General features: G+C 39.0%; 1 protein-coding gene across 7 annotated transcripts in view; it reads left to right on the top strand.

Annotated features, from left to right (window-relative positions):
- Ripor2 (RHO family interacting cell polarization regulator 2) overlaps positions 1 to 18,864 on the top strand; it is a 126,087-nt gene that overhangs the window by 101,756 nt on the left and 5,467 nt on the right. For 4 of the 7 annotated variants that reach the window (XM_033761887.1, XM_033761888.1, XM_033761893.1 and 1 more), the window contains 2 exons: positions 2,655 to 2,738; positions 5,140 to 5,230. In XM_033761887.1, coding sequence (XP_033617778.1) covers positions 2,655 to 2,738; positions 5,140 to 5,230 — 175 coding nt within the window. Of the gene's footprint in view, positions 1 to 2,654; positions 2,739 to 5,139; positions 5,231 to 10,042; positions 10,781 to 18,864 lie in introns of those variants that run through there. The other 3 variants (XM_033761890.1, XM_033761892.1, XM_033761891.1) reach the window with 2 other exon arrangements.

The following is an 18,864-nucleotide window of genomic DNA, read 5'->3' on the forward strand; positions in this document are numbered from 1 at the left end:
GAAAGCATTTTATAGATTATTAGGCTAAAGCTCAGGAAGCTAAGTGACATGGCCAAAGTCACACTGGAAAATCAAGATACATATTAGAAATATATATACTGCTGGCCGTGCAGTTCAGTGCGAAGACCCTGAGTTTGGTCTCCACTCTCACAAAAGAAAGAAGGGAAGGGAGATGGGGAAACAGGGAGAGGAGAAGGAGGGGAGAGGAGGGAAGAGAAAACAGAAAGGAGGGGAATGGAATGGAAGGGAGGCAAAGAAGGAAGGAAGGAAGGCAGGCATTCAGGCAAGCTTAAAAATGTAGGTACATATAAATAATGACAGTTAACTTCAAGGAAAAAAGAAAAAAGGGCTGGAGGTATAGCTCAGTGGTAGAATGTATGCTCAGCGCAGTGAAGACCTGGGTTCATTCCCCAGCACCACAAAATAAATAACAAAGAAAATGAAAGTCACAGCAGATAGGAGAAAAGAAAGCCAGAGATGCTCACATCGTGGATGGTGAAGTGGGGCCTGGGGCCTGAACAAATTTTGAAGACAATCTGAACCGAGGTCTATGAAAGAGAAGAGTCAAACAGTGCAATTCTCTGTGAAGAACCAATAGGGCCACAGGGCACACTTGGGGAAGAGGGCAGTGTGAGATCAGCGGGGCCGGGTAGTGGAGGACCTTGAAAAGCCCAAATGAGAAGTTTCAGTTTGGTGCTATCCAGAAGAAAGAAAGAGGAAAGAAAGAAGGAAGAAAGGGAGGGAGGGAGGGAGGGAGGGAGGAAGGAGAGAGAGAGAAAGAAAGAGAGAGAGGAGGGGAGAACCCAAGGAGGCGCTCCCTGTTCTGTGAGGTGGAGAGGGGAGGGGTATGACTGATGGCCGTCGTACCTGAGCAGATCTCGCGGTAGCACTGGGAGCAGGAATGCTGTGGAGGGGGTCCAGGCGTGAAATTGAGACCTTGACAAGCCATGCGGCCATAGGAAAGGGATAAACTTATAAAAGGCCACTGTATACATGACAGAGCCATAGCATTTATTGATCCAACAGATACATATTACAGCATGGTGACCTGATGTTAAGCTCTGCTTTTTAAAATAATTCAGGAAAATAGCAAAAATGTACAATACATCCTACTAAGATGAAAAGTTAGTTCTCCCCTCCCACCTCTGATGCTTTTTAAATGTCATTATTGTTCAAAATTTCCTGTGAACTTTTTTTTGTTTTTTTGTTTTTTTGTTTTTTGGTACCAGGGATCATCGAACTCAGGACCTTGCACTTGCAAGGCAGGTATGATGCAACTGAGCTAAATCCCCAGCCCTCCTCTGAGCCAAAATATAACTTATAGTGATTCTTACCCATTTGAATTAATAGTCAGTACCCACTTTATAAACCATTTAAGAAAAAATTAACTTGGTGAATTAAGAACATTTTCCTGAAGTGCTGGGGATCAAACCCAGAGCCTCTTATGGGCTAGCAAGCTGTCTACCTCTGAGCTACTCCCTCAGCACTGTGAAAAACAGTATCCATGTGCTACATATCAAACAGCAAGCCTTCAACCAAACCCACCACCTTATGCTGCCCAAATGCCCTTTTCTCCCTCAGTTTCCCAAACTAAACCAAACCTATCCTTTCTGGTCCAATTCAGAGATTTCTGTGAAACCCACCCTGGCATCCAAAAGATGCCTCTCCTCTAGCTGACTTACTTAGTACTCTGTAGCTTTCTTATAGCACCTAATGTGTTTCTTCTCTGTACTTCTTTCAAAATGTTTTCAGAATTTCTGCTACATCTAAAGGACCCCTTAAAAGCTGGATTCAGTAGGAGGAAAGGGGAGTCGAGAGAGGTACCAAAACACAGTTGGGTTAGTGGAATTAACTGGTCTTGGTGTTCTATAGCACAGTAGGGTAATTTTAGTCTATAGCAACTTATGATATAATTCAAAATAACTAAAAAGAAAGAGTCCAAGGGATCCTACTACATAGACACAATAAATGTTTGAGGAGATAAAAATGTTAATTACTCTGATTTAATCATTTATGGTAAATCCACACAAATTATGTGTCAATTAAAAACTAAACTCTAATTCCAGCACTTGAGAAGGTGAGACAGGATTCTAAGTTCAAACCCAGCCTGGGCCACACAGCAAGTTCAAGGCCAACATGGACTACATAGCAAGACCCTGTCTTAAAAAAAATCAATCAATATAAAAACAGTATTTTCAAAATAAAAGCTTAAGTTAGAGTTTGATAATGAACTCATTACTTTGAAAACTGATAAAGGGAAAGAACCAGGCACTAAAAAAAAAAAACTAAAACTAAAAAAATGCTAGACTCTTAACTTTGCATCTTCCAACTTCAGATCTCCAGAGTCCATGACCTGGTAGAATAAAAGGTCAGTTTATTGCATAGACACATAACCCTTTAAAGCAACGTGAATTTTAATGGATTTTTTGGTGTGTCCTTTTTTTTTTTTGGTACTGAGGATCGAACTCAGGTCCTTGGGCTTGTGAGGCAGGTGCCAGAACCTCTGAGCTAAATCCCCGGCTCTGGTGTGTTCTTAAAGTAGCACAAAAATGCTACCCTTTACGCTGTCACTTATTGCAAAAAGTAAAAATGCCACATACCTCTTAAATGACAAGTGATTCCAGCCACTTCACGGTGCCCTCCTTCTCTTTCAGGCCTTGCTGTATTACTGCAAAGCATTAACAGAAACCAACCTGGAGCTCCAGAAGGCAGCATGCCTGGCCCTGAAAACCCTGCAGGTAAAGCCTGGCTTCAGCATCGCTCCATCTCCTTTGGACTCTGTATTAGTTGTGGGTTCCTTACTTTGTTTTGCGATAGTCCACAGGCACGTCTGCCTTTGGGTATTAGAAAAGTACCTCATCCTAAAATAAAGATGACAGGGTAATTTTACCAGTATGTTTTATGTACTACAAATAGCAAGGAAAAACTCCAATTTGCAAAGAAGTATCAAAATTCATTGTGCCACTAAATTCCCAGATCCTTTCCCACAAAGCTATTGTTAGGTCGCTAACCTATCGTAACCGTGTGGAAGAGTTACTGAGGTGGGAGAGACCTAAAATGTAAACAGAAAAAGGAAGTGCTGAGAATTCCCAGCCAGAAAGAGTTTACTTTTCAGTGGGCCACGTTTAATATTTGACCTACCTTTAAAAATAAATAAACAAGACTAATTAGCCTTGAGAGAAGAATGAGAAGGCCACACCTTTGAACTGATTAAAATCTTGGATGGGCTGGTGGGACAGGGGCAGGGAGCTACAGGCCCCAAGGGACGCAAAGAAAGGGATTAATGCCTCAAAAGAAAAAGTTAATGAGCTGTGAAGAAAAACAACTGTGGGAAACTATGCCTTCCTTGTTACTTGGTCAAAAAATTACCTTAAAGTGGCAAAAAAAAAAAAAAAAAAAAAAAAACTCTAAGTGAAGACTTGACTTGGGCATGCTTTTTACAGCGGGTGTCAGGACTGGGTGTCTGTGATTCGATTTTATGTAAATGAAGACACAGTGAGCTGCCTGCATTTTTGTGGATTTAGGTGTTGTGCAGGTGAAGGCAAAGGCTCCAGTTTTAACCCTGTGGACCTAGATTCCTCCTTATTCCTTTCCTAAGAGATGGGATCCTTGCTACTGAATAGACGGCCTCTTTCTAAATCATCTTGCAGTCCCATCTCCTGAATAAAGGTCCACACAGCATAATGTGAAAAATTCATCGTTTCTCCACCCAACCGATGTGTCAGGAAACACAATGTTTTAAAACAGTTAATGATAACAAGCAGAAGTTCTCCATTTTCCTTTTCTATAATCAGCCTTGAAACAACCTTGAGATCAAGTTCTCCAGCCAAGTGAGCTCCACATTCATGTCGCAGTCTGTCCTCACCGGCTAGAATCCCTTGGCCTTCCCACTCGGCTCCCTCCACTTTGCCCCTCCTGTCACCCAGCACCACCACTGCTACTTTATACACCTTGCTTTCCTCCAAGAAAGAAAAACATGATTTACTGTCTCTTCTCAACTGCTCTAGCCTGTCAGCAAAAGCATTTTTGTCTTGGGGATAGCAGCCCGGTTTCTTCTCCCTGCCCTCAATTGTAGGGCCATAAAAGTTCTGAATCCATCACATACATGTTGTCCTGGGCGAACATCTACTTTCCATGATCATAACAGTAGGACTTAGACCTGGATTATGACATGAACTTAAAATTCAGTCCAAATCCCTTAACTTGGCTCATAAAGTTCGCCTTGATCTAACCCTGCCTTCCCCAAACATTATCTCTGGCTACCTCTGGATTCTAGGCACTTCCCAAGCTATTGGTCTGGTCCAGAATTTACTTCCTTTTCCAGTCACTCCCAAACACAGGGACCCACCATGAGTCTAATCTTGGCTGACAAGTCTAACACACCCCTCCTTCAGGAGGATGTCTCTGCCTAGACAGGCTGCTTCCCAGCCCTGTTCTCCCCCAGCATGGACTCACCCTCACCCCTTCATCTGTTAAAATAACTCCTTGTTTAGTGATCTGTCTTTCCAGTGGACTGTCAGCTCTCTGAGTCAAGACCACAACTGGTTTGCTGTAGAATCTCTCAGGCCGTGAGAACTGTCTGGCTCATAGAGTGCTCAATAAATGTTTCTAAAATATGCAAATAGAAGAAATCCCTCCATTGACTTTTATTCTTCTCTTCTATTTTAGTACATAAGCTAAAGAACAGTAGTTCTTTCTTTCTTAGGTTTTATTTTTAACTGACAGATATTTTATATATTTATGGAGTACAATGGGCTGTTTCAGTATATGTATAGGAATTTTTTAATTAGAGTGTTTTTTTTTTTTAATCAATGTGATAGAGTGGGAAGAACTAGGAAAAATGGATTCCAATCGAAAAGCAGGCTAATCACCTCGGTTCTCTGAGTCTGGAGTTCTGTGGAAGGAGGCATTTAGCTATAGCAGAATTCTTGCAAGCATAAACCCTGGGCCCCAGCTCAGTGAACCCCACTGTGGTGCCTCTAGGGTGGCAGTGAGGAATCCATACTTCAAGGAGCTCTCAAAGTGATCCTGACACCCACCTCGGTTTGGGATCCCCTAAGGCAGGTTTTTAAAGTTCCTACCAGCAATGAAATGGGAAATCTCAGGAACCCCAGAAAACTAAACTATTTTCCCCTGTAGGCTACTGAAAGCATTAAAATGCTTGTGACCTTGTGTCAGTCTGACACTGAAGAAATGAGAACTGTGGCCTCAGAAACCCTCTTGTCTCTCGGTGAGTTCTGTTTGTTTATATGAATTTACTTCTGGTATTCTCATAGGAAACTGTAGGGGAAAGTTTCATGTATCCTGTTTTAGCAGTGCTTGCTTCCGTGGGCTGTCTACTCACTGGCAGGCACAGGATGAGAAGTTAGTCAATGTCCAACTCCAAACCCCTTGTTCTCTCTGGATGCTGAATCTGAAGGGCACTCTCAGGACCCTTTCCATATGGGTTCGCCAGTCTGTGCCCTGATACCAGCACTTGGGAAGCTGAGATGAGTTCAAGGCTAGCCTGAACTACATGGTGAAACTGTCTCTAAATAAATAAATAAATAAATAAATACAAAGGGACATGCAAGTCAAACCATAAAGCAGAGGCAGTAGGAATCCAGGATGGATTGCCAATATGGAGTTGGGACTCCCCAGAAGACAAAGTTTGGTTAGGGACCAGGGGGTGCATCTGAGAAACGCTACCTGCTCCATGCACCTCAGCCTCACTCTGACGGCCAGGCTAACTAGGGATTGCCCTGCTGGCCTCTGCCCACCTAAGCCCTGGCAACAAAGAAACAACTGAAAGCTTTATTGTGTTCTAGGACATCCAGATAACACTTTCCCTTTGCATTTTCTTTCTTTCTCCCCCTTCACTTTAAAAGTTCTATGCTTAGCATGTTTCATACTTTTAGCCTTTCAAGAGTACTTAGGAGAGTAGGAAAAGCCTTTCTTAATTCTGCATAAAGATATAAATATTTATTACAAATAAGTTTATCTTCCCCATGCAGTCTTAAAGTCAAAAACTGTGCTCTGAAAGTCTTCAAACATAATCCAGTTCATAATGTCACCTGGACAAAGCCTCCCCAGTTGACTATAGTATCTTAAGGAGACGCTCATGGCATTTATAACTGCCATGAAATCCCATTCATTGTTAGGCCTTCTTTCTTATAATTATGGGTTTAATAAGACTTCGTTCTGCTATTGAATATATCATTTACTGCACAGAAAGCTTAGCTGGAATATGTTTGCTTAAAGGATAAAATAGTTATTCCTAAGGCTGTTTTTTAGATATAGTAGTTATTTCATTCTCTAAGTGTACCCAGAGTATTGTCAGTTTAAATTCCTTTTTTCCTTGGTGTTCTGAAATAACAATGAAGGTTTAAAAAAAAAAGTCAAACATTTGTAAAGTGCAGCCAGAGGTGCTTGGTGCCCCAAGCGTCACTGGAGTTGCACAAACAGCAGCATCTCAGAGCGATCATTAGACCAGCTTCACCTTCACTGTACGCACTGCTCAGCCCACCACCAGGGCAGGGTTCTCAGCAGGGCTCCACACCAGGGAAACCTGCACATTCCCACGCCTGGCTTCCATTCCCAAGATTCTGTGTGTCGGTCTGAACTGTGTCTCTGCAGCGGAGGCTTTTTAAAAAGCCTTCCAGGTGATTCTAATGTGCAATGGAGGCTGAGAACCCCTCAAGGCAACACTATATATCTTTGTTTATCCTAATACACAAATACTGGCGCATTTTTTCTTTCACACAAATAAGTGAATTAATATAGTGAAATGGTATTTTCGATGGGAATTGATAAAAAGACACCATGTTTTAAAGGGCTAGAAGTCATCGCAAGCACTCAAAGCACTCAGCAGCAACTATTTACCAACTACTGAAGAATTATTTTTAATATTTTAACCAAGAGCTTGCAGTAGATCCCTCTGTGATACTGGGAATATTCATAATTCACTGTCTATCACAGCAACTGCTAAACACATGTAGTGGTTACTGAGCAGTTCAGCTTGGCTGCTGTGACCAAGGAACTAAAGAATGACTAGAAATGGAGATGCAGCTCAGTGGTAGAGCACTTACCTTAGCATGTGCAATGTCCTGGGTTTGATCTCCAGGGCTGAGGAAAGAAAGTTTTGACTTCATTTCATTTTGAGCAATTACTATTTAAATGTGGATAGCCATATCTCATTGGTGGCCACTGCACTGGATGGAATGGTTTTCACCAATGTACCAGGGCATCGTGGCTGCAACTTTGAACCAGAGTGAAGGAACTTTGAACCAACTTTGAGCTGCAACTTGGAACCAAGAGTGCAAGAGGCACTCTTGCCTCCAAAACTCTGCCTACGTGACAACCCCTGGTTGTGACACAATAATAATACAAATTGAATATCCCTTATTTATAAAACTTGGGACCAAAAGTGTTTCCAACTTCAGATTTTGTCACATTTTGAGATATTTGCATGTACACAATAAGATAGCTTAAGAATAGTCCCAGGTCTACACATAAAAGTCATTATGTTTCATGTATACCTTTTACACAAAGCTTAAAGGAAATTTTGTGAAGTTTTTGAAATTTACTTACATTTGGACTACAACTCATCTCACAGGGTCAGGTGGGGAATTCTCCACTTGTGGAGGCATGTCAGTGTTCAAAAGGGTTAGGATTTTAGTTTTTTAGCTTTGGAATTTCAGGCTGCAGACGCTCAGCTTGCATTAGGACCTATTCTGCACTAGGCTCTATTTTGAGAGAGCCATATACATTAGCTCATCTGGTCCTCCCAAGAGCTCCATGCAGAGGAAGCACAATTAGTCCCATTTTATGGAGGGGCACAAAGGCATGTTGGGTGTGTTAACTTTCCATCACTGTGACAAAATGCCTAAGCCGCATCTATTTAAATGCGAAAGGTTTATTTCTGGGTCATGGTTTTGGAGGCTTAAGTTGATAGTTATTTGGCTATTGCCCCTGGGCTATGACAGCATCATGGCAGAAGCACATGCTGTAGCAACTGCTTGCCTCATGGTGTCTAGGAAGTACAGAGGAGAAATTCAAGTTCCAGCATCCCTTCCTAAATCACAGCCCCAGTGACCTAACCTCTTCCCACTCAGCCCCTCCTCCTAAAGGTTCCACCATCTTCCAGAGCACTACAGGTGAGAACAAAACTTTCAACAATGGCCTTCAGGTACATTCAAGATCCAAGCTATAGCACTGAGGCTGTGCACCTAGCCAGTAGACAGCTAGGCCCAGTCAGGCCCCAAGGTGGAATCCTGATCCTCTAAGTTTCTAGACTTTATGGGACTCTGGGAAAGAACTGAACACCTCTGAATTGGACTTTATCTCTAAGCGGACCAGGAGTTGACCTGGTATCAGTAGCTCTTCAAATAGCATTTGTGAGCCAGGTATGGTGGCCTCTCAGCACTCAAGAGGCTGAGGTAAGAGGATTGTAAGAGGCCAGCCTGGCCTACAAAGTGAGCTCAAGGCCAGCCTGATCTATGTAGTGAGGCCCTGTTGCAGAAAACAAAGAAATAAAACAAAACAAATAGCATTTGTTAGCTGAGCTTTCCACTGGCATGTATGAGTGGACCATGGGGTAAGCATGCAGACAGGCCACGTTGGCCCCCTGTTCCTTCATCTCCTCTGCCATCAACTGGAAGGGTCCTATTTAAAACTTGCTTCATATGTCAAGAGTTTTGCATAGTTTGTTTCACATAAAGGATCCCAATCTAAAGTAATAAAAAGTTTAAAACTACAATACTAGAAAAAACATAGTGTTGCCTCCAAATTGTCAAAGCATGCAGAAGTAATTAACAAAAATCTCTTATAATTAGCAGGCTTTTGTTTATGAAAGTATTCACTACAGGTCTCTTAAATACAGCAGATCTCTCTACGTATTCCTGGAAAAGTTAAATGTGGAAAAAAAAATTTAACTAGGCTTATGGTTTATTAAAAGTTCATGTTTCCAGAGAATACACAATACATTTAAAATCCATGATTATACTCCTTTTCTGAAACTATTCATATCAATATATTTCCATCATTTTATGAATCTTTTTGCTTTTTTCCCCTTCACAATGAACTTCTGATTGAAAGCAACGTTATTTCTATCCTTGTCTCATTTATATTAAATATAGGAAAGCCTTGTTCATCTTGTTGCTATTTTTTTTTCTCCCTTTTTGTTCTGTATTATTTTGTTTTTTTTGGTTCTGGGGTAGGATCCAAGGCCTCAACACATGCTAAGCATGCACTCTACCACTGAACTGCATTCCCAGCCATCATTTTTCCACTTCTCTATCAGTTTTTTTTTTTAATAGGAAAAATAGAAAAAAATAGCAAACCATTTGAAAATATATCTTAGCTGTTCAAGATGTTGCTGCAGACAAAACTGAACTAGGTATTCCCTGGTAGAAAGCATCTCATGTTTACAAGGCAAAGAGCAATTTTGTAGCTCAAGTTTTGAAGCCTAAATTTGACTTTTATGAATCATCATTTAGGTATAACAATATGTAATATAGACAAAAAAATGTTATGTAAAAGTTAAATTCACCGAGGTCTAGAATAGCCACACTGAAGTTCCTACTGTACTATCCAAGCACAAGGTGCAGTGGTGCACAGCTATAATCCCACTACTCGAGAGGCTGAGGCAGGAGGATTGCCACCTGGACTACATAGTGAGTTCAAGGCCAGCTTGAATTACATAGTGAGACCCTGTCTCAAAACACCAACAAACCAAAGAGACATATAATCCAGGAATAAATCTAGTTTTTGAAAGTATCGACATGAGACCACCACAGGACTTCTGCTTTGTTTCATACCTTAGCATTCTTCTGGTCTCTGATATTGGCTCAGACATTCTTGGTTGTCCTAAGCATTACCTAGAAATCAGTGACATAATTAAAAATAGATGACTTTTCCTTAGCATAGCAAATGGCTTACAGTGGCAATCCAGTGTCAGAGGAGGAGGAACACAAAGTAGCATTTCATACCTAAACCACTGATGTCAGTTTATTTTGAGTGCTGAATAAAAATGTTAAGTTCATGTTTAATGTTCTGTGTCTAGGAGAAGATGGACGGCTGGCTTATGAACAGTTGGATAAATTTCCTCGAGACTATATTAAAGTCGGAGGTCGTCATGGAACTGAAGTAGCCACAGCCTTTTAATTACAAATTCAGTCTGCCTAACTGGGTCCTAAATTTAGCCCTTTCCACCAAGAAGGTGCTGCAATTTATCTGGAAAGCATCTAGAACTTGAAAAGTCTTGCTGAGATTGTCTGGAAATGTGACATGTTACAGAAAGCATTCAGAGTTCAGTTTCACAGTACCTTTCTGCTTTCTCTTTGGCCAATAGAATAAGGCCATGTAATATTCAATAGACTACATCGTTGGTTATGTCTGACAGTACTCAGTAAAAAAGTGCGTCTGATTATTATGGAATTTTACAATAGCCATCTTTGTACTTTTTGGAAGTTCTTCTACAAGCTTGAAATAGTCATGTGATATTTCAGTAAATATATGCCTTGCAGTTTCTCTGTCATGTTCTCAGGGTTGAGTGGCCCTTTAGCTACCTAATTTTTCTTTAAATACAAAGCACAAAAAAAAAAGATTTTCTTCAAATAAAAATTTGCCTACAGAACCTAGAAAAATAACCCATTGTCAGAGTCTAACTTATGTATTTCACTTTTTTAAGTGCCCACTAGTATGCCTGTTTCTCTTTACTATCCTGAAATTCCCAAACCAGCCAGGCATGGTAATGCACACCTGTAATCCCAGGACTTGAGAGGCTGAGGCAGGAAGATCACAAGTTCAAGGCCAGCCTGTGCTACATAGTGAGCTCAAGGTCAGCCTAAACTACATAGGGAGACTCTAAATAAATAAATACATACATACATACATGGATACATACATACATGAAATTCTCAAATTATATTTTAGTTACAGTAAAAAGACAGGTAGATGACTAAGAACTATGTTATTACAATTATACCCACACTCTTAAAAACAAACAAAAACCTTTAATCTTAAGATTTTTTAAAATTAAAAACATCCATTTTTGATTCTGTTACCTTACAGATAATTTGCTGCTAAAACACATCAAAACCAAAATCTACAGATTCAGAAAGCTGTGATGTTCTTGGAGACTTTTTGGAAGAACCTAAAAATTGGAGGAATCATAATGGGGTAGGAGTAGAGGGACATTAGATAGGGTCCCTTGCCAGGCACGGTGCTGCATGCCTATAATCCCAGCACTCAGAAGGCTGAAGCAGGAGGATCCCTGCAAGGCTAACCTGGACCACAGAGTGAGACCCTGTCTCAAACAAACAAACAAAAAGTGGTCCCTGCTTCTATAAAAATTACCATGAGATTAGGAAGAGGAAGGATACCCTACTAATGAGTAGAAACTGCCCCAAGAGAAATCCTACACTACTAGGTAGGATGCCTGGCCCAAATAGTTATGACCGCAGCTCCTGGTATGACTTCAACATCACAGCAGCAAGTCCATTCAACAAGGGCTACTAGATCTCTCAGAATAGTTCTAAGTAACTTCTCTTCCTCTAAAAAGTATACAGCTGGGGTATGCCAAGGTATCAAAGCAGTGTGTGTGAGTGTAATTTAAACTGTGGAGTATCAGTTGTATTCTTAATATGTTTGTATAAAATATCATTTAGATGTCATTTTAAATATTTCCATTTTAGCAAGACATTTAAAAAGGGTTCATTTCATTTTAAAGTGAAAACTGTTCATCAGGCTTCTTGCAAAATAGTTCTTTCAACTGTGAAGTTATAATGTACATATTTGTATATTTATAAATATTATATATATGCATATATCTTTCTTTTTAAAGGTACATTGTACAGTCTATAGTTAGTGTGTATGGTCTATTTGAAGTGATTGAAATGGTTCTTTTTAAAGAAAGTCAAGTCACAGGCATTACAGGGTTTTTTTTTTTGGTTGGTTTTTGTATTTTTAAAAATTTTGTGAATATTGCATGAGTAATTAATTCCATATCTTTTGTATTCACTTCTGCATTTTATTTTTGGTTGGGGGGTGCTTTTAGCTTTGTGGCATTTATATCATCACTCAACCATGTAAGTTAAAGTAAAAATTATTTTTAATTACTCCTGTATAGCGTCTAATGTGTTTTTTCACATGCCTTTCTTAGTTGGTATTTACACTATACCTCTTTTTTGACTTGAGTTTATTCTTATCTTCAAATCATTTCATCTATAAATGGAGAAAAATTATGATATGTTTTACATTAAGGCCAGAAAATAGAAGAAGGAAAGGAGTAAGAGAAGACCATTTAAAACCAGAACTAAATCAACTCCTATATGTTCCTTTCCCATGGGCTGAAGATGACCAATCCAGGCCACGATGTTTTCTGGTTGTGGAATTAACAAAGTACTAGCAAATACAGTCAAACCTTGGTTTGCAAGCATAATTCATTCTGGAAACATGCTTGTAATCCAAAGCACTTGAAAAGTAAAAACAAAGGACCAGAGATCTAGCTCAGTGGTTCCACCACCTGCTTTGCAAGCGCAAGGACCCGAGTTCGATCCCTGGTACCAAAAAAAAAAGGAAACTCAGATGATTCATTCCATAACCCAGAAATATCCATATAAATGATTATAACACTCTAACATGATACAAAATAATAAAGAAAAATAAACAAATTAACCTTACTTTTGAAAACCCTCATGGCCAGTGTGAAGGAGACAAGAGAGAGTAAGGTTATTGTGTAGGACAACTTCGCTGCTACGGAGTCAATGCTATCTGCTAGCTCAATTGAACCTTTTTCTTTTTATGCATCTTTAACAAAGAACCTATCAATTCCACTTGCTTTTTTGCCTCTTTTTGAGGATTTTGTGGAAATGTGACATTGCAGTGTCATTAAACAGATTCATTGTTCTCACCACTACAAAATTATTCAGGTGGTGCTTTTCTACAAAATTCTGTACTGTTTCACACATTTTATACATCACCCTAATCTCATCTGAAGTGAAGAATTCCTGTACCCTTTTCTCCTCCTCCTCTACAGATGAGATCTCCTCTATAACCTCTTCCTGTTGGGTGATGATCGCCCACAATCCTACAGCAACAGAAAGAAGGAGGGACAGGAGGGAGAGAGAGACAGAGACAGAGACAGAGACAGAGACAGAGAGAGAAAGAACAACCATTGGCTCAGTTGTGATCATGTGACTTCAACATCACATACTACTCATATTGTATTGCAAGACATCACTCATTTATCAAGTTAAAAGTGTTTCTTTGACTTGCAGAACACTTGCAAAACAAGTTAATCACAATCCTACTTTTATCCACACTCTTGAACATATGGGTTTAATGGATATAGAGAGTATTCCACCCCTCTTAACGAGTATACATTCTTTTCAGCAGCACATGGCTCTTTTGCCAAAATAAGTAATATACTAGTCCACAAAACCCGCTTAAGGAAATATAAAAGAATATAAATTATCCCATGCATACTATCAGACCACTATGCAATGAATACAGAAATCAACAATATCAGAAAAGGTCAAAGCTCTTGAAAAATTAACAACATACTCCTAAACAAACAATGAAATGCAGAAGAAAACAAAGAAATTTTTAAATTTCTGGAAGTGAATGACAATGACAGAACAACTCATCAAAACTAGGTGACACTATGAAAGCAGTCCTAAGAGGAAAATTCATTACAATTGTGCTCACATGAAAAAGACAGAGCAAGCTCAAATAGACAACCTTATGAAAAATCTTAAGATATTTGAGAATCAGCAACAAATCAACCCCAAACTAAAATTAAGGAAGGAAATTATACAGTTGAGACCAGAAATCAATGAAATTTAGACAAAAAATTTTAAATCAATGAATCAAAGAATAAATAAAATAGATACCCTGTAGCCAGATTAACCAAGAGAAACTGAGAAAAGATTCACATGAATGCAATTAAAATTTTAAAAGATGAAATCACAACAGACAGTGTGGAAATCCAGAAGATAGTAACTCCTTCAAAAATTATATTCCAACAAATTAGCATGTTTTGAAGAGCTACCAAAACTAACCCAAAAAGACATAAATATGATTACAACCCAGTAACAAGTAATGAAATTGACACAGTAATAAGAATCTAACAACTAAAAAGACCAGGGTCTCATGGATTCACTGCTTGAATTCTACAAAACCTTTGAAGATATTATATCACCAATACTTCTCAAGCTCTTCAAAGAAGTTGAAAGGGATGGAGTGTTTCCAAACTCATTTATGGAAGCCAGGATCACCCTGATCCAGATAAAGACTCAACTGAAAAAGAAAACTATAGGCCAATATCTATAATGAACATAGAAGCAAAAATCCTCAATAAGATATTAGCAAATAGATCGTAGCACATTATTTAAAAGATCACACATCACGATCAAGTAGGTTTCATTCCAAAGATGCAAGGATATTTCAACACACAAAATCAATAAATATAATACAACACATAAATAGAATCAAGATCAAAACTGTACCATATCAATAGATGCAGAAAAGTCCTTTGACAAAATCCACCACAGCTTCATGATTTAAAAAAAAATAATAAAAAAAACCGGTATAGAAGCACTATATCTGAATACATTAAAAAGCTATGTATGACAAACCAATAGCCAGCATCATACTAAATGGGGGAAATCCTAAAAGAATTTTCCTTAAAAATCAGGAACAAGACAAGGATGCCAACTATCACCTGTTCTATTCAACATAATACTTGAAATATTAACCAGAGCAATTAGGCAAGAGAAAGAATTAAAAAGGTATATATACTGGAAAAAAGAACTCAAATGATCATTATTTGCAAATTATGATACTCTACATAGAAGCAAAGAACTCCAAAAACCTCTTAGAATTAATAACAAACTTCGGCAATGTAGCAGGATATAAGATCAACACACATTAGCATTTATGCACAAGATGGAAAGGAAATTTTGAAAATAATACCACTCACAGCAGCTTCAAGAAAAATGAAATAGCTAGGAATTAACCTAACCAAGGAAGTGAAAGACCTCTACAAAGAAAACTACAGTACTCTGAAAAATTGAAGAGGACATCAGAAAATGGAAAGATATCCGCTGCTCCTGGATAGGCAAAATCAATATTGTCAAAGTCACCATACTCCCAAAACTATTATACAGATTCAATGCAGTGACTATCAAAATGCCAGTGGCATCCTTTATAGGTCTTAGAAAAACAATCCTAAAATTCATATGGAACCAGAAAAGACCCAGAATAGCAAAAGCAATTTTGGGCAACAAGAGCAAAGCAGGAGGCATAATAATACCTGACTTCAAGCTATACTATAAAGCAATAGTGCTTTCTAAAACAGCATGGTACTAGAACAAAAACAGACATGGGTCAATGGAGCAGAACTGAGGATACAGAAATTTCTCCTGGCACAGTCAGCTATTTAATTTCTGAAAAAAGGGCCAAAATCATATGATGGAGGACTATTCAACAAGTGGTGCTGGGAAAACTAGTTATGTGCAGAAAATTGAAACTGGAACTTTAGCTCTCACCATAAACTAAATTAAAATAAAAATGGATCAAAGATCTAAACATTAAAACTGAAACATTAAACCTACTAGAAAATAAAACAGGTCCAACACTTGAAGACATAGGTGTAGGAAAGGATTTTCTAAACAGAATTTCAATCATGCAAAAGAACAACAGCAAGAATGAATAAATTGGATTATATCAGACTAAAAAGCTTCTTATAGCAAAAGAATCAATCAGTAGAGTGAAGACACAGCCTACAGAAGGGGAAAAACATTGCCTCAGACAGAAGACTAATATATATATTATAGAAAGAATGCAAAATATTAATCTACCTAAAACTAAAGATCCAGTTGAGAAATGGGCAAGGAAAATGAACAGGCACTTCACAGAGGAAGAAGTACAAATGGTCAACAAATTATATGAAAAAATGTTCAACTTCTCCAGCCATTACAGAAATGCAAATTAAAACAATGCTAAAATTCCATCTTACTTCAGAAAGAATGGCAATCATCGAGAAATCAACAATAACATAGCCATGCCTTCCCCCACCAGGAGCCACCATCGTTCAGGCACCAGGAAGGTAGCCGCGCGGGCGCCCCTGAACACCCACCCCCAACCCCGTGCGCACTCTCAGACCTCCTGATTGAGCCAGTCTTTGGACTCACTCTGCAGAGGCAGAGGTGGTCATAGAGGGTATTTTTCTGAGTTCCCAATGTTGAATATCTTTAAAGGAAGAGCATGGGAAACCTGTAGTAAAACGGTGTGGAGTTCAACCGTTCAGAAGGTTGGGGAACTCAATCTGGGCCTTGCAGGTCAGTCTGCATCATGGGGTTCAGCCATCAGTGAATTGAGACCAGGGGTCTTGCATCCTCGCTCTGTCTGAGCCATTAAATGGTAAATACACTATATTGAAATTTTGTTCACTGCAGACATGTTCTGGACTGCTTCTTGATTTCAATTTAATTCAAATGATTTAAAGGTGACTATCACTGGTGGTCAGTGTTCAAGTTGTGCTTGATCTTAATGTGTTGCTGATTGTATCAGTTGGGATAAAACATTGTGGTTGATTTGATGAGCTGTTTTCTCTGATGTTATGAAGATGAGAATGTCTGTGGGTCGTTAGAAACACAAAAGCTAGGGCACAACTATATCAGGAAGATTTGGATGATAACCCAGAGATTAAACCAAGGACAGTATGACAACAAAAATAAAAATGAGAAAACACTTAAGCAAGACACAAAGACAGACTTCCAGTTCACCAATGGCAAACAGTACGGCAAATGAGGATGAAAAGGCCGATAGTGAACCACCAGGACACCCTGAACTCAAAGCACAGGAAGTAACAAAACAGATCAATCAGGCTCTGGAAAAATTCAAAACAGAAATAATTTCCCAGATAACCATAGAGATAGTGAGCAAAATGGAAGTCGTGATTTGAGACTCTAGAGCAGAAACTGACAAAAAAATAGATGAGCTCAGGACCATGATAGAAGCCATGAAGGCCCAGCATAAGAAAGAAATGGAAAAAATAAACACCCAACATAGGAAAGAAATGGAATCCATAAAACAGATTTAAACAGATATCCAGGGGATTAAACACTCCATTGAAAGTGTACGCAACAGAATAAAAGAATGCAAAGATAGACTCTCAGATATAGAAGATAAGATGGCAGTCAGTGACCATGAAAAGAGAGGTCTCTTAAAAACAGTAGGGGATCATGAGAAATCGATCCAACAACTCCTAGATGATCCAAAGAAGAATAACATAAGACTGATAGGAATCCATGAAGTAGCAGGAGAAAATACAAATTACTTTAAAAAGCTGTTCACAGAATTAATGGCAGAAAATTTCCCAGAGGGGAAGAATTTGACATTCAGATAAGTGAGGCATATAGGACCCCAACTAGCCACAATCTAAAAAAATCTACACCTAGACATATAATAATCAAGATCCCAGAAATCCAAAAGAAGAACAAAATATTACAAGCAGTAAAAGAAACAAATCACATGCAAAGGAAAGCCCATCAGAATCACAGCAGACTTTTCAACACAAACCCTTAGAGCAAAGAGAGCCTGGAGTGAGATATTTCAAGTACTAAAAGAGAACAACCTCCAATGTAGACTGATGTATCCTGCAAAACTCTCTTTCAAAATGGATGGGGAAATAAGATACTTCCAAGACAAAGAACACCTGAGAAACTACACGAACACCAAACCAGCACTACAAGCAATTCTAAACAATATCCTAGAAAAAGACACTGAAGGTAACAACATCATGAGGCCCGACAGAGCAAATCAAGTAGGCAAGGCAAGAAACTAAAAGGAGAAGGTGAAAAAGTAAAAAGAATCAACAAAAGGCCATAATAGGACAATAATAAGTCAGTACATATCAGTTATAGCCATCAATGTCAATGGCCTCAACTCACCAATCAAGAGAAATAGACTGGCAGAATGGAATAAGAAGCAAAATCCAACAATATGTTGTATACAAGAAACTCACCTATTGTAAAAAGAAGCCCATAGAGGCCGGCCTGATCCACCGCGGGAAGGAGAACCATGCCTGCTCCCAAACCAGCATCCATCACTCAAGCGCCAGGAGGTAGGCCAGGCCCGATCCACTGCGGGAAGGAGAACCACGCCTGCTCCCAACCCAGCAGCCATCGCTCAAGGCTGGGTAGGTAGCCGCCCGGGCGCCACCTGAACCCCCATAATAGTTTCTTTGGTGTGAAAAACTATAATAGTACACAGGATCCTAATGAGACAATTAACAATGTGAAATAGGAAGTAAAGGGCTAAAGGTGTAAGGAAAGTGGGAAGGGTGGGGGAAAGGTAATAAGGGAGAGGAAAAAAATATGAGAAACTGAAAAAATGGAAATAAAGTATTTGTAAATGGGGAGGGAAGGAGGGGGTGTAGGGAGGGGAGGGACAAGGGGAAAAATGAGAATCAAGACCTATTATGTAAAGGTACAGAATCCCAATGATGAATGTAATTGTATTGTATACCTAGATTGTACCAATAACCTCAATAAAAAGAAAAGAAAAAAAAAAAAAAAAAAAAGCCCATAGACTGAAAGTGAAAGGATGGAAAACAATTCTCCATGTGACAGGAGCCCAGAAAAAGGGCAGAGGTAGCAATCTTATTTGCAGACAAAGTAAATTTCAAAACAAAACTGATTCTAGTAATATAGATAGATGTAGGACAGTACTGTATCATACCTCTGTGAATGTAAAATATCTTGTACCTGCTTTATGATACGTAGTAGTGACAGTGCTTTATCAGATCTATTTTTAATGATGTTACTCTAGAATGTTCTCTCTCCAGATGATGATTAAGATGCTAATAAAAAAAAAAAA

Source organism: Fukomys damarensis, unplaced genomic scaffold (genome assembly GCF_012274545.1).
Source record: "Fukomys damarensis isolate Sample0158 unplaced genomic scaffold, DMR_v1.0_HiC HiC_scaffold_10, whole genome shotgun sequence".
Classification (NCBI taxonomy): domain Eukaryota; kingdom Metazoa; phylum Chordata; class Mammalia; order Rodentia; family Bathyergidae; genus Fukomys; species Fukomys damarensis.